The sequence below is a fragment of the Pterocles gutturalis genome, unplaced genomic scaffold (genome assembly GCF_000699245.1).
Source record: "Pterocles gutturalis isolate BGI_N339 unplaced genomic scaffold, ASM69924v1 scaffold10050, whole genome shotgun sequence".
Taxonomy (NCBI): Eukaryota; Metazoa; Chordata; class Aves; order Pterocliformes; family Pteroclidae; genus Pterocles; species Pterocles gutturalis.
In genome coordinates this window covers 36,028-53,073 of record NW_010143419.1, presented here as the reverse complement: position 1 = coordinate 53,073, position 17,046 = coordinate 36,028, and the positions used below count along the sequence as shown (strand labels likewise).

The following is a 17,046-nucleotide window of genomic DNA, read 5'->3' as shown; positions in this document are numbered from 1 at the left end:
AGGGAAAGGTTTTCTTCCCTAATGACACTTCTCCTTCCTGTTAATATCTTAAGTAAAGAACACATAGTAGTGATTCTATTCTTAAAAGAAACTCTCTGTGCCACAATTAAAGGGCACTATCCTCCCCTCCATTCTTCTGCCATCACCTCACGAATACAAAGAACAAAGCAATTAGGAAGGCTAAGAAAGATCCTCTTCCTCAAAAACACAGCAAGTACGTAGTTGAGTTGTTCAGATTACTGTCAACAGCTTCTACCTAGTTCACTGTCATTTTAAGGCATGACAGTTTCCATGTGGGGTTGCTAAAGGACACATTGTTGAAGCAGTGTCTGTTAGCTCTGACTGTAACTGATCTCACCAGTCTCACTGGAGGCTCCTGTCTACCATATTGCATATCTTCCTGTTGACCTCATGGCAAGCCTGCAAGCTAGGTTTTACTCCTATTTTCTTCTCAGTAATTTATACGGGCCTGGTCACAAGGGCTCTGCTACTTTACAGCACATGTGTATGACTGCCTGACACACCACCTGGGGAAGGGGGCAGGAGCCCATAACGTTTTGCAGTTTTCCAATTCAAAAGGACCTCACAAGCCTCTTGTGCAATTACAGCCTTTTAAAGCTACTTCCTGCCATGCTTACAGCACAGACAACTAACCTAGAATAGTTTTGCCCGATAGTGTCCCTGAAAAGAAACTGGGTCCCACTGAAGCTGCTGTTGTTCAGCTGTTTATCCATGGTTCCCCTTTCCTGTGCAGAAGTTATCCCTTCATCATGCCAGTACAGCTATTTGCATGGTTGCATTCTCTGCTACACTTGTCAAATGATCTGGCATAAACCAAAATTACTTTATGTTGTAGCTATTTTAAGAGTAGATAATTTCTCCAATGAGCCTCTCTCATTGAAAGAGAGGCTACATAAACAGTGCAATCAATTTAACTGAGAGGACATGAATGTTTAATGGAGGAAAAGGGAGATGGAGTGCTCTTAAATGAATCACATATTGCTGTATTAAGAAGGAAAAGAACAGAGTTCTGTAGGGAGAGAGGGAGGGACTGACCAGTGACAGGAGGCTGAACAAGCTTAAGGAAGATCCTTGGAGAGCAGACTGCAAGAGCTGACCTTTAACTGTTCTGTTTGTTAACAAAACTGAGATGAACTGCACAGTCCTGAGGTTTCATGAATGTTCTTTTAGGGCATGTACTTCCTAGTCTATGTTTTTTAGGCTTTCTGTACTTCATTTTAAGCCAAGACAAAACTATAACTGAAACTGAAGTCTAGATAAAATGTGGCTGTTTCATTGTTTCTGTGTCAAAATAGAGTGTTCAGCTAACTGCATACAATTCATACAATTGCAATGTTTTCCAATAATTGAAAGTTAAAATATAAATTAATTAATGTTAAATTTAAACTGGGCTCATGTTCTCTTGAAACTCGTGAAAAATATGAAACTTTTCAGAGCACTAGTTTCAGTTGTGTTTACGTCAGTATGTAAATCCACAAGTTTACTAATATATTTTTAACACCTTTGTGTTTTAAAATATTTATGGAAACTATTATAAAAATAGTACCAAAAGATCTATCCATAATGTAATCAAGGATTATTCCCTAAATTGTAGGTAAATTTAATGTTTGAGCATACCAATAAATATGAAAGAACTAATTCTCACTTACTTCAAGACACAAAATCACTCATCAGCTGTTATAGTTTCCTATCTGCCCTCAGCTTTCATGTCTGCTCCCCTTCCTGTTCTGCATGCCTGCCCTCTCCCATAGAGTTGCTCATCCCTTCATTTCCTGGCTAAGTGGACACAAATATTACTTTGACATTATTGTAAATTAGATCTCTGAAAGAAAAAATCTGAGCCTCAGATCTGTTTCTAACAAAGTATTCTTCTCCTATGGAACTAGCACATGTAATCTCATCCAGTGTCCCTGACATTCCTCTGGCAAAATGAAAAGGCTTTGAAAGGCAAATCAGTTATATGGTTTTCACACAAGTTTGGGGCTAAGCTGGAATCCAGCCCTTAAAATGAAAAATTCACATCCTTATGTGGGAGTTGCTTCCATAGTGAAAGCAGAGACTTAGCAACACTGCACTTTCCATTACAAAGCTTATTTGTAATACCAGTGACTATTCAGTCTTTCTGTCTATAGATAGATTTTTTTTTTTTCTTTCAGGTCGTGACAAACTGCTTCGTTTGTGGCATCCTGCTATTAATAGTAGGCCTAAAGCAAAGCTATCTGGACACCAACATAGTATTGTGGAAATTGTGACAAATGAAAAAGATCAACATGTCATCAGCCTTTCCTCTGCAAAGGTAGAAACACTTATTCTTAACTTCATGGAAATCAATGCTATAAATGCAAGTAGGAATCTATTTTTGAGTAAGTACTTCTGATAGTATCTTGTCCTAATCTCATTGCTTATCAGTTCATTTATTTTAATAAAAAGGTGGAGGTTTAGCTTACAATTTCCAAATTATTTTATATTGAGAAACAAGACTGGAATGGAACTATTTGACATATTTTCTTTCTGAGTATGACAAAAGAGTACATACAATAGTAGATATTAACATTCTGGTAATTTCTGTATTACTTTAGCAACTTTCAGAGTTATAACATAATCTGTACCTGAATGCTTCATTCAGTGGTGATCACCTGCAAAGAGTTCCTACCCTTCATTTACCCTATGTTGACCCTGTCAGCCTATTAAATCCATAAATGGAGTTTTGCTTATACTGGTGACTCTACACATCATGTTCAACTATTGACCTGTTTCTGAAGAGTGTCTTTTACACGGCTTACTGATCCAAAACATTGTTCATGAACAGGAATGTTGATAAAATCAATAATAAAACTTCAACCAAATATTGCAAGATTCTGCTGGAAATGGATGGTTTTCCTTTAAGTCATCAGTGAAATCATGGCATCAGTTTATCTAATTTGCCAAAATGAGACTTTTCAGGAGAGAATAAAAGCTTCTAAAAACATTTGCAAAAATAAGTGAGAATCCCCTGAAGGAGTAGTTATGAATGGCTACGGAGCTCTTTCAAGAGTCACCCTGTGCAATATTTTCAATACTCAGCAGTATTCAATATTTTCATCAACATCTGCAATGATGGAATAGAGAGCATACATACTAAATTAACCAGTTGCCCCAAACTGGTTAAGGCTGTAGGCCCTGGTCAGCAGCATTAGAGTTCAGAATGGTCATTAAAATGGAAGGTATGATCTGTGGAAAAGACCTCCATAGCAATAAGGACCTAATATAGTTAGTCTACTGAGATATCCATCTATGTCAAAGGTTTCCAGCTTTTTGTTGGGTTATGCAGGAAATATTACTGAGCTATTTATTCTGTCCATGCTGCTCTTCTGCCATAATTGCTTACCATTGTTCATTGAGGTGCCAGAAATACCATGTTTTCATGTCTTTAATCCTATTCCTAAAATAACCCCTCACCCTTCTAAAAGAATTACTAGCTGAAAATAAGCCATCAGAAATCTCCCATCTTCACATAATCCTAGAGCCATAACCATTCCCCCTTCCTCAATGCTATCAATCTATACCTGTCTGTTCTGTAGGTAATTCTGTACATTTACTACAGGCATACATTACTGCTGAATTAAGGAGGGTTTTGACAGCTTGCAAGCTACACATGTAGGAAAAATGGAATAAGACACAAGACATGACTTAAGGGCAATGAATGTACATGAAGATATTTATAGAAAAGCAACTAAAAATAAAGCCCCTGGGGCAGTAAATGACTAGAAGATCTCTTGAGGTCCCTTGTGGGCCTTTCTGTGATTCAATAGGCTCACTTAGAGGGAAGAAAAATCTATTTTACAAGTCTCCAAGTATGTGGACACTTGATCTTAACTAAATGTAGCTGAGTTGTGCCAAGGACATCAGTAAGATCACACGTACATGAAAATTAACATGTGAAAGTATGTTTTAATTTAAAACTGTGTGTCCTTAAACAGTGCTGTGAGTCATAAGGCAGAAATTACACTTCTCAAAAATAAAAAGAAGTAGAGAGAAATTCCTAGACTTTCAAAAGTCAAGTAAGTCTTGTGGTCATAGTTGAAAATTATATCAAAAAGGAAGTGGAAATAGGGAATATTCCTGTGAAATATTTAGGAGCCTTTTAGAGAAAAAATTCACCAAATCATTTTCTTGTTTAAGTAAGTTAGAATTAATATATTGCACTTAACTTATGGCTTTCACTCCCTAGAATTGCAACACATAATTTCCTATGACCTGAGATATTCCTTTATAAAGAACAAGAGTTAATGTTGGACAGATGGCCTTTAAGATATTGTGTGAGCTACATTCCCAGGGACTAATATCCATGGAAGTAGAAAGCTAGAAAGCATATCCTTCCTGACTGTATTTAAGAAAATCAGTCAGTCTTTTGGTAGTCAGTTTTCTTTGGTACGTTTTGTACATAGTATTAACTTTCTATACTAACAAAGTGTAAACATGTTTTAAAACAAGGATTCAAATAAAGAATTTTACTACCTTGCTTTGCCCTCATTTGACCTCAAAGGACTTTTGACACTGAAAAGCCATATGCAAATGTACTCATAAGACTATCTCCAGAGCCCATATGTAATTACAGAGTTCAAAAGTAAGGGATCACTTTGGCTAGAAGGCCAGTTGTTAAATGTGCCAAGGATCTATTGGAGCTACACAGTATTTTATTCAAGTTATTTTTAAGATGCACGTGCTTTATTTTAGAGGACTCTAATTACAGAGTTCAAAAGTAAGGGATCACATTGGCTAGAAGGCCCGTTGTTAAATATGCCAAGGATCTATTGGAGCTACACAGTGTTTGTTTTATTCAAGTTATTTTTAAGATGCACATGCTTTATTTTAGAGGACTGTTCTGCTTGCTTTTCATCTCTTGCTGGATGGTCTGACTGGATTTCAGTCGACCTCTTCTGACACTGCCCAAGTCTGTTCACATGACTTAACTTTGTGGGTTACACAGGTGATTCCAAAAATTCAGATTACGAAGGAGGTCACTTGTGCCTACAGAGTAGTCCCATGTGTATGTGATAGGGGAGGGAGGGAGGAAGGAAAAGGGTGGACCAGAGCTCTGAAAGGGTTGAGGGTTATAACATAAGTTTAGGCAGCCCTTAGTAAATGCGGACCTCCAGTATGAAGAGGCTTAGTGTCTTGGACAGTCTACTTAAAAACCTCACCTTTCTAAGTAGAAGAATAATCTCTATTTGCAGTGAACTTTTGCTCGATCCCACTAAACGATAAACAAGCTGAAAGTCTCTAATTCTGTAAATTAGTAATCACAAAAACAAGGTTTAAGAATACTGCAGAAACTGCATGAGTTACATTCATTCAGCAGAGTATGATAAATGTGCAGTCCATCTCCTGAATGAACTGGAGAATTTGACTGGTAATTGTTTTAACATGAGCCTTGCTACGCTGCTTGGTGAAATTACTTTGCTGAAAAGTAAAATGCAAGTATTATGTGGGTTATTTTCTTTAAATCAGATTCTTATGCACCACAGTCTTCATCATGATAGCTCGTAATTTCAGGCTGTGTTTAAACTGTAAATTTCAGGAACTCTGTGCAGCTTCCTCATCTTGGTGTAAAACTTGGCTGCATCCCCACTTAGTATTAGCATAAGGATCAGTGTACACACCATTCTCTTGCACCCTACATCCCAGCAGCTATCTCCACTGAAATGAACCTAGGCATGAAAAAAAGAGAGATTCACAGCACAGTTTGTCAAGGTTCCCATCCAGATTATCAGGGAGCAAGGACTCTGGGATGAACTGCAGCACACCATTGTTTCAGTGCATTGTACAGTTCAGATATAGTGGTAAAATCTACGTGTACCATTGTGGCACTTGACATGGGTACTCTGGTCAAGCTTAGCTATAGACGTTGTGCTCTCAGCACTGCCTGTGGTAAAACAAAAAAAAAAAAACAAAACTGAGGCTCATGCATTTGAAATCAATTATTCTTTTTCTGTCAGTCCCCTGTATATAAGGTAATCTTAAAGGAAATACTAATTATTTATCTAGTGCTCTAAACTAAGAATAAAAATCTGAAGTACAGATCTACTCTAATAGAATTAAAGTAATCTGGATGGCCTTGATATAGATATTCTTCAAGAAACAACAGACAAGATCACTTCAGCCATCCTTCATTCTTAACCAGGCAAAGTGGTGTTATGCCATCTAATGCATAGACAGCTGGACATAAGTCCAGATCTTTCTACAATCTCTTCTAAAAGGAGAGGCGGTGCCAAAATCTAAAATGTATATGCGTGGTGTCTTGGTTTGCAAGGAGAAAAATAGTCACTGCCAGTGCTGAATTAGTCGCTAGTTCTCACATCTTGCTGGGATCATGAGATGATGTGAAACAAGTATCAGCCAAATACATCCAGTGAAAGAAAAATGTCAAAGGTTTTCCTTATTTTTCCCTAGATCAATTCTGTTTGTCAGCATGGGAGACATCTGCTGTCTGAGCAGTGCTCTCTTCTTGCAGCACTTTGGGGGTTTTTTTGTAGTAGATCTCAATAGACCGGCAGAGAGAGCACACTCACTTGAGTGTCAAAAATCAGTGCTGTATTTGGTGGCAGACAAGCCAAGAACACATTGCATTAAAACCTGGAATTCATGTGAGTTGTTTTGAGCAGGCTTCTTTATTTACACTGCAGTATTTTGGCCGGTGTGCAATACAGCTTTCTGGAACACACCGAAGAAACCTTCTGTGATATTTAATTTAACCAAAAACAGATTGCTCTGAGCCAGTAATAACAAAACAAACTTCTAATTATGACAACAATTAAGAAACTATTTTGGAATTTGAACTCAAATTATGGTTCTATTTAAGCAAATTACGATCTCTTAAACTAGTCCAGTACATGAGGACTTTGCTCCAATATTATAAGGATTTCTTGATGGAACAAATTATTAGTAAAAATCTGTATATGATGTATATATTGAATTCTCTTATCAGAAAAGTTAAACTTACTTTCTTGGTTTTATAACATAAGAATACCTACAAATTATGCAGAGCCATAGATGTGTAAATAATTTCTATATTTCCTTTAGTCATATGAATTAGTATTTCCACAGTAGAGTCAATGAGGAAGAAGGGAGGGCACTGGCAGGGATTTTCATAATTCTGTGCTGCTGGACTTGCTTCAGAATACAATATTCCTGGTAATAAATAAATTTGTTCCTGATCTTACAGGTTGTGAAGTCCTTAAAGTTAATGGTGTGCATAAGTGCAATTACAGTTGTACTCCACAAGCATGTCTTTTTCTTCAGGTATTCAGTTAAGTGAATTTACTAGGAGATCTGAAATATCAATGTGATCTATTTGTTCCTGATCATAGGAACATGTTCCATATCTTCTGTTGAGATTTCCCATGAACACAAACTATTCTCTGCGTTAAATTATATACCACAGACCAACAGGAAGCACATTCATCACAAATATACTTACAGTGTGTCTGCCTTCACTTAGGTTTTGGTCGAAAATATTTCCAAAAAAGAAGTACTGTTAATTTTTTCTGAAGGTATTAACTTGTTCTTTGTGTCAATTAACCCAAACAAAGACTCAGTTTTTCACATAATACATGGACTCTTTGCTAAAGTGTCAGTATGTTGCAGTCATAGATCAGGTTATTGGTATGAAAGGGCATGTATTTAACTATAAATACAAATGTATATAACTGATTGGAATTATTCTGCAGAAGCCACTAACCCAGTTTTCAGTAAACATTTTTTCCAAAATGGCTGCAACAGCCTGTTCTCTTGATTTATGGCTGTAATTTCATTGATATATATCATTTGGGAGTTATAAAAAGATGTATGAGTGATGTATTTCCCACTGTTACAACCATTTTACAGTTTTTCTCTTAGATCTGAGGGAATACAAACTAAAATAATATGGCTTATTCAAGCACTGAAGCAATATCTCTGTTATTGAAAGAAATCCTGGTAGAATATGTAAGTCCTTTAAAAAGTGCTGCCTTGGACTTGGAATTACAGCTAAGCAGCACCCTCGAATGCTTCAGGATACACTAGATAGACAATGAACCATGACATGAGTTGGATGTTTCAAGCCAGGCAAGGCAAGACCATCCTTTGTAAAGGTAGTTGATCTGCTTGGTTACTACATTGGCACTACAGCATTTTTCTACAAATACCAGTATACTAATTTAGTAGAAATTGCCTTTTTTTTTTTTTTCCTAATGGGCCCAATCAGCTGAAGAATTAGTTCTATGGAGTGTATGGTAATATGAGAGCAATCTGTGGACTAGAGAAATAGTGGAAAACTGACCTGACACTCCAGCCTAAACAGAAGAATGATGCATAGGAAATCTCTGCTGTGTTTATTTTTTTCCTCTCCTTCATGTCACTCAGCCCTTCGTTGCCCCTTCCTCTCTATAGTTAGTTTGCCCATTCTTATTCTTGTCTTGCAGCCTGAAGCATTTATTACTTCGTTTTTTTCATATTACAGAACTCTTTGAAAGCATTCAGGAAGCATTGAGGGGAAAAAAAACAGTCATAGAGACAGGGGTTTGTCTTGCAGCCTGAAGCATTTATTACTTAGTTTTTTTCATATTACAGAACTCTTTGAATGCATTCAGGAATCATTGAGGAAAAAAAAACAGTCATAGAGACAGGGGCTATTAAATGTGGAGATGTGGCAGGAAGCAGGTCATTATCTGAAAGATGATCTCAACATCAGACTCACAACAGTCTGTGGAAACAAGAAGATCAAGGCCAATGGCAGTGACCAGAGCAGACTGCACAGCCCTTGTACTGAAAGGCTGTGAAGGCTCTCCCTCACTGAGTGTGGAGTGGGCATTCACAACTAAAACAGTGGAGGCTACAGCTTCATGTCTTGCCTACTTGAGTTGTCAATGGAAGTCAGTAAGCCAAAATTTGCTGCACCAGTTAATTTTACTAGAAGGCCTCCAGTGGTGGGTTTGGTTGAACTAGAACACTTAAGTGAGTCAGGTGAGCAAGATTTGACCCTACAGGCTTCAGTGTATAAAAACAATCCCAGTTTTGTTTGATGAAGAGTAGGGCTAGGGTAAGGAGTATATTCCCAGCCTTCATACCACTGTACAGTATCATTTGTAAACAACAGAAACCCTTTGTTTTAAATCAGTGAAGGGAATGTTCTTTGGTTGTTTTCTCTTTAAAAGTAACTTCATTTTTAGCAGCTAATACCAAAAGACCAATGCATAAATTTACACATGGCAGGAGAGTAGTGCAATAAACGGTGATTTCTCACATCTTAATTCTGGGGCATGGCGGAGTTTCATTCTATTCATAATTGCTTCAAAATCTGATGCAACCAACTTGATGCAAGCACATAAACACTTCCTTGCTGAAATTTGCCCATACTAAATTAACTCTGTTATATATATGCTAGTTTTATTCTTACAGAACCCAAGTGCAGAGTTTTAGTGTTTCAGGGAGGATAAACAGAGGTAAGATACATTATTAATCTTTGTATTTTCTGATTTTTGCAAATTTACACAAGCCTTAGTGTTATCAGGCTCCAGTCCCCTCTCTTAATGACAAACTGTCTGTGCAATATTCCAGTGGGAAGTCATAAATGTCTTTCGCCTGTCTGGAACTCAGCAGGTGATTGTGTCAATGCCTGTGGAGGTTAATGTGGATGTTTATCTAACCTATTTTGAAAGCACATGACGGATTGTGTCAATGCCTGTGGAGGTTAATGTAGATGTTTATCTAACCTATTTTGAAAGTGCATGACATTGTTTTAAGGATATGGTTATAATACAGTCATTTCTCTTCCCAAAAAAATGGGAGTAGCTGAGCTGGAAACATAATGTTTAATTTATGTCAAACCATTGCTAATCGCGGCTGTTACTGAAATGTGCTCTATATCAACAATATTTAATTTAATCTATATAATTTGAAAAAGAGGCATTTGGGAAATCTGCTCCAGTCATCCTTCACAGAAATTATGTGGCCACATCTGTATCAGATACATTTTTTGTATACTGCTTTGAAAGTCAAAGCTAATCCTTCCCTTGTTGCTGTGCTTTGATTCTCTTCGGTTTATTTGCTCCTGCCAGATATTAGAATTTTATTCTCCTCTTATATTGTATAATCTTTCAAGAACATTGAATATTCTTCTTTGGACTTTTCATGTAACTTTTATTTCCTGTCCCATTTTTCATTATTCAAATTACTTTGTCTCTTATGTATTCTGAAAAAAAACCCTAAAACAATAGCTTACAGAAGAGAAGACTCAAGGAGGATCTCATCAATGTACACAAATATCAGAAGGGAGGGTGTAAAGAAGATGGGGCCAGGCTCTTTTCAGTGGTGGCCAGTGACAGGACCAGAGGCAATGAAAACTGAAAAATGGGAGGTTCTGTCTGAACATCAGGAAACACTTATTTTACTGTGAGGGAGACAGAGCACTGCCACAGGTTGCCCAGAGAGGTTGTAGCATCTCCCTCCTCGGAGGTATTCAAAATCCATCTAGGCATGGTCCTAGGCAACTGGCTCTAGGTGGCCCCACTTGCAGTGTGCTTAGACAAGATGCCCTCCAGAGGTCTCTTCCAACCTCAATCATTTTGTGGTTCTGTGAAAAAAAGTAAAAGGGATGAGAACTAATTTTAAATGTACTTTTTTTGGTTCACACCTACATTTTCCTTCTCTAGCTCTTAGACTTATATGGCATATAACATACATGCATGTGTACAACCAGCATGCAGCTGGATTGAGGAAAATATCTGTCCTAGCTATGGTTGTATCTTTGCAAAATTATGTTTTGTTTCTCAGTATATCTAAGAATGCACAAATTTCCTTCATGAATGGATTGTCCTCATGTATTCTCAGCATACATGAAGGAAATGGTTCATTAGATGTTCTGTTTCTGGGTAAGCATTTGATGGTTAAAGTATTAAATAACCTGCATTTGCTGCATCTGGAAACAGTGAGATCTACATTTAACCTGTCTTGATTTCTATAGTTCTTCTACCAGAAAATGGAGATCTAGGGTTTAAGCTATATTTAAAATAAATTTCCAGATCTGTAGTGTTCTGGTTACTTGTTTTTCTATGGTGGAATGAAGAAAAAGGAGATCTACAAAATGTAAATCAAGTGTTGTATACTTGAAAATTACTTCAAACACTATGTCTAAGGTGAGTGCATGATTCTAAGATTGGCTGAAGATTGACAGGAGGAACCTGACTGTTTTTTGAGTTCTTCTGATCCAGGTGTTCATGGGCAGTCACCTCTGTCCTACACCTCTGCCTTCCTGTTTCTGACCCACACATCATCTAAATGTCCACTGAAACTGTTCTCCAGAAGTATCGAGGGTTATTTCATCTTTGCATTAGGGACCAGGTAGGTCTATTGTCAGCACACCAAGCACACAGTACAGAGACAGACATACAGAGCCTTCACACGCTCACAGTCACTGCATAGCACCCAGAAAATATCCTGCAGGCTCATTACTATACAATTAGATTCACTATTGCATATAACTCAGTTTAATTTTTTTCCAGCATTTCTCCACATTTGGGAAAAAGAAAGTAACCCTATATATTATCAGGTTAATTATACAATTTGAGGAACTGATTTGAAATGTTCACAATTTTGAACTTCACCAAATTACTGTCTCAATAAGGCACTAGTTATAGTACCATCTGCTGTACCACATTGCATTAATGTGCTTAGAGCTAAATCTTCCTTGCCTTAACCTCACAAGTAATCCCATTGACATCAATTTGTTCCTAAGTCTAATAACCACAGAGAGTTGTGGTACAGGATCACCTTCAGGGATCACAAGGCACACAACAACACTCTCTGCAGATAATTTACTATGTTAAATAACACAGCCAGCAGACCTGCAGTTTGACTTCTGCTTCACACCTGGTGATTTTTGTTTTCAAGGGCTCAGATGTTCTGCATGAATTTGCAGATTTTTTTCACTTAGACCATGGTGCCTTCAATGACCCCCTGAAACAGTTGAACAGTGTAGCAAACAGAGACAGATAAACTAAACACTTCAACAGAAAAACAGCTTTAATTGTTGCTTACTCTTCCTGTCTATGCCTACAACGACTGCTGTGGCATGTGCTACTTCTTTCTGCCCCAAGAGTGCTTGGATTTTAGATTTTCCTGCACAAGTGTTTTTTCATAAGATGTTTTAGAGACTTGCAGCATCACCATTCTGTAAAACTGAAAAAAGTTGGCCATCTTCAAAAAACAAATATTCCTTAACTTACAAAAAGCATTAGCAGGATATGAGAGTTTGGAAGCACTAAAAAGAAAGTTACTGTTTCCTCTTGAGAGCTGTTGAGATATTTTCTTTAGAGCAGTGTTGTAAAGTCACTTTGTTATTCTTTACTAGCATTAATTTGAAGGGGTTATCTTTTGGTGGGGGTGAAGAGGGTGTCAGCAAATCCTGGACTTCTTTAGTCCTTTTCTATCTCAGTTAACTACTGACAGAAAGGGGCAGAAGAGGATTCACTGTTTCCAAAGTAAAAGCGTGTTTCCACATTGGCCTCCTCATAACAACCCAGCAGGAGATAAGTGCTCCGAGCCTTAACTTTATGGTACTTAGAGCATGTAAAATATTCATTTACCAATTTTGTCTTGCTGTATTTCCCATCTTTGTTCTGTCTCCCTTTGCTGTTCTCCATTTTAGTTGGTAAGATGACTCTTTTGCTCTTTGTCTGTATCTGTGTGTGTATTAAAAAAATTGAAGAGTGTTGCTGTTTTTACATAAAACATAGCCTTTAGACCAGATGGAAAACATAGTTCAGGTTTTTTCCTATGTTCTGAGTTTTAGGGCTTGAAGGAAGGTGGTGCTTGAGAGAAAAGTGTTTATTTATGCAAATATACACATTTATGTGAGGCAGTGTTGTAGATATAATGTTGCTGTCAGTATAGCTCAGCTTTCTCTGTAAGGTGGAAACAGCAGGAAGAAGGAAAGAAGTTGTTTCCAAGAGCTGAAGCTCCTGTCCACACTCCCCCTCCTGCCTAATGTGTTTTGTTTCATTGAGTGTAGTCTGTATTTTGTGATTTCAGAAACATTTTGCCATAAAGAATATGTTTTCAGAGGGCTTCAGGGGTTCCTGGCACTTGTCAGGCTGCTGAAGGAAGTTCTTCAATAAATAAGCAAAACAATAACATTACCATTAACAAAATGTTCCTAAGGCAACTACCCCTAGTTACCTCCTAATGTCCAAATAAACATGCCTTTCGTTGCCACTGTTTGTGCATGAATTCATGCAGTGTTGTGTGCTGATGCAGATGAACAGCAGCAACATTGTATCTTGCGGCCACACTGGTGATGCCTTGTGTGGGAGTTACTCATGTGGAACAGTGCTTTATGTAATCTCCCCATCCCTGCCCACAGGCTGGGAAAGGAAGAAGGCCAGAAGGAAGGGAAGAGATTTGTGAATGCTGTAATGTGTCCACGTTTTTGCTGTCGCTTCAAGTGACTGCATTTTCTTAATGTGGTACTGGCATTAATAGCAGAATAAGCAGCAAGAAGTAGTGCAAGAAGCTCTTACTTATATTCACTTGTGCTGTAAAATCATCCTCTCTTCTTATTGCTTTGGCAAAATAAGCTGTCAGGTTTATGTTTCAATTGTTGACCAATTTAACTTGAATAGTCCACAAGATTATTGGAATTGTCTGTCTTCAGTTTTGTTTTGTGTAATTTTACTGACTTTGTAACAGGTCTGGGTATATGTCTACAGAAAGGTCATTGTATCTCTGTTCAATGACTTATTCCTTTCACCTGACTAGAGTATCCCCATAGACACCTACTTCTGATTAATCTTCAGTTCTTACAGCTGTTTTTACATGCTCTAATTGTGACTGTGCCAGAACTGACCTTGGAGATCTACTGCAACATTGCCCTAACTTTCTCGACTATCATCACCAATTCTTTTTTCGATTTTTGCTGGTCTACTGTCAGTTGGATTAACAATTTAATAATTTTCTTTATTCAATGAGATTTCCTTTTTCAAGTCCTCTCACTGCCTAAGTCTCCCTAAAGCTCTTTTTGTATGCTTTAGAAATAGCATGTCTGAGTAAACTCCTGGAATGTAATCAGAAGTCTATCAGAGCAACATGATGGACATGCTTCTTCTGACTCGGCACTGTCTCAGAGGAAATTTAATCTCAGTAAGAAGTTCTTCAGAGCCTTTTTATTTTGAGTTTTCCTGAAAACAAACAGAATATTCAGGAGAAATTTTATTTCTACTTAAAATTCTGAAACTCATGTATGAACTTCTCTCTGGTGCCAAAGGTGATCTGCTTAAACACTAAGTGATATATCTGTTTCTTTTCTTCCCTTTGTTCTCAGAATTCTTACTGGATCCTCTGTAATTTCCTTTAAAATCACGTTACTGATGAAAATTACAATCATCTCAAAATCTATGTATCTACCTGAATGACTTCCATCCATTACTGACACCTTTATTTTTAGTTTGCAAGCAGTGAACTGTCTTCTATTTGTTTCAGGTATTTTTTAGCAACGGTGTTTTTTATATGCTGAGATCTCTTTTAAGTGAAAAAAAAGAGTGATACTCCAACATTTTATAACATCCAGAGTAACAAACAGACGTTCTTAATTGTACAGTGTGTGTCTTTGGAAGAAGTAATTCCTGGCAATTGCAATGAACTTTTCATACTGTGAACATATGCACAAGTGAAGTCTTCCTCATTATCAAAAGCATTTTTAAGAACATGACATACTGCTTATGAATTACAATGGGCACATGGTCTCTTCAATGGAAAAAAATAGATTTCAAAATGAAGAAGGGAAGAAGCTATGGTGAGGAAAGCTGAACTAGTCAAAAGTTGTGGGTTATGTTTCAGGCAATGATTTGCTGTGTGTCTTTTGGGAAACCACTTACTTTCTGTGATTATAGGTGTAAAACGAAAATTTTTCCTGAAGTGGCTATATATTAAAAAAAAAATTCAAGCTTTTATGTGATCAAATGGACAGATACAAGTGGTACTCTGCAAAAGTGAAATTATCTAACCCCAGATTTGCAGAGAGAGTATTTCTCAAGGCTGTTTCAGGTTTTCAAAGGTCTTCGTATTAAAAGGTGAGTAACATTATAGAACTGAATTTTCTGAGTTTTCAGCAGTGAATTTGATTGTAGCTGTTTTCTTTATGAGGTTGACAGATGTCATGTTCTTGTTTTTTCCTCAGAGTTCTTCCTATCAGATTCCTGGCTTGGTGTTAGGCAAGATGAGCTAAGAGCAATTAATTTGCAAATCAAATGTCTTTAGTGATAATTTAATCCATCTTTCTTCTACCAGTCACCAGTATTTCTAGGTCAGTAGCACCCTGACTGTGAGGAATTAGAGTTATGCAGCACTTCTGGTACAAGACTGGCTCTAAGTAATTTCCTAGGGGATAACTTGTTATTGGTCTTAGCAAGTACCTTATGTCATTAAAACCTTTATGAAACTATCTGGAAGTGCCAGAGCTCTACATTCTTTGTTCCGTCTAATCTCTTTTTAAATTTCTCTAAGGTGCAAGTCATTGTGCTATCTAACGTATCAGTCAGAAAGAAAACCAAGTAATTTCAAAATGAACTAACTTCCAGTCTTGCTGCCTCAATTCTGCTGGCTTTTTTTTTTTTTTTTTTTTTTTTTTTTACCAGTTTGCCTGCCCCAATTCTGTTGCTTTTTTTTTTTTTTTTTTTTTTTTTCTGTTACAATGCCCATCTGTTATGGACAGACGCTCAGGTGCGTTTCAAGAGTCTTATTGGACTGTCTTTCCACAGTAGGCAAGCTAATGTACCAACACAGCTGCTTTTACCTGTGGGTGAATTAAGTAGGTTTTCAGGAATATAATGCAAGAGTCTGCACCCAAGAGTCTGCGACAGACTGCTTTGGACTTGGGAGTACCTTTACCGTAATGTTTGTCACCATACAAGAAATCCTGGGATGAATCAAAGAAATGTCAGTGGATCTCCCTAGGATTTTTTGTAGGATTTTTTTTTTTTTACTCATCAGGTCTCCCCAAATTATTGCTCTTTTAGAGAAATAGCAGCCCAACCCCAGTCAGGGCAGGCTGTCTGCTTCATGCTTCCTGGCCAAGACTATGAAGTCAGAATTTGAATAACTGCATCAAGATCATCTAAGAAAAGCCACTGAGTTCTCAACTGAGTGACAAAGTTAAGAACAAGGAACAGTTGAGAGAAGGAGACCTCCAGGGACTGTAGCACAGGAAGCAGAATTATTCATGGGATAATTCTGTCTGAGACGCAGCTCAGTTACCAAATTCATTTGAATATTTCATGGCTTTGTGCTGATGTGAGTTATGGACTTACGTTTTATGGAACACTTCATCCAAAGATTCAATGACTTTTGTCAATGCCCACAACACTCCCAGTATTGATGGGAGCATCGTACTGACATGTATCTTTGTGTTAAAATCCCAATCACATATGCAGCCCCACCTTTTAATAACACAACTGAATGAGTACAAATAACTTGCACAAAGGCCTATATAAAACTCACCACAGTTTTGGCAGCTGAGTAAGAACTGAAGGCAGATCTGATGACAGAATAACTTTTGAGAGCATAGTAAGATTATCTTGCAGGGAAGTACACCACACTAAAAGCCATGGGTTCTGAGAAATTAAATAATGATTTCTTGCAGGATTAAGAGTAGTTTGCATGGGATAGCAGTAAGCAAAACACAGCTTTTGATCATGTAAGATGAATTAATGCTGCTAACATACAATTATTGATGAGTAATTCTAGAGTTTAAGGCAAGTGCTGTGTTTTCTGTTGAAACTGAAATTGATAACAAACATATCTAATATATGAAGTGCTACTTACAGAATAGTCCCCTGACTCTGATAGGTAACCACTGCTTACAGAGAGCACAAGAGCTATATATGCATAAAAATGATCCTTCTGCAGTATGTCCTGATTCTGATTTGCTCCAACATCTGCTGTCAAAGATTTCAGGAATTCCTTTATCCAGAACCCTCTGAAATTTATCTTTGTACTGTTGCACACCATTTGATA

General features: G+C 37.4%; 1 protein-coding gene across 1 annotated transcript in view; it reads left to right on the top strand.

The window, feature by feature from the left end:
• Positions 1-2,177: 2,177 nt before the first annotated feature.
• WDR64 (WD repeat domain 64) overlaps positions 2,178-17,046 on the top strand; it is a gene marked incomplete at its 5' end in the record, with an annotated part of 38,923 nt that continues 24,054 nt past the window's right edge. Inside the window, 1 exon segment of the mRNA XM_010084728.1 lies at positions 2,178-2,317. Coding sequence (XP_010083030.1) covers positions 2,178-2,317 — 140 coding nt within the window.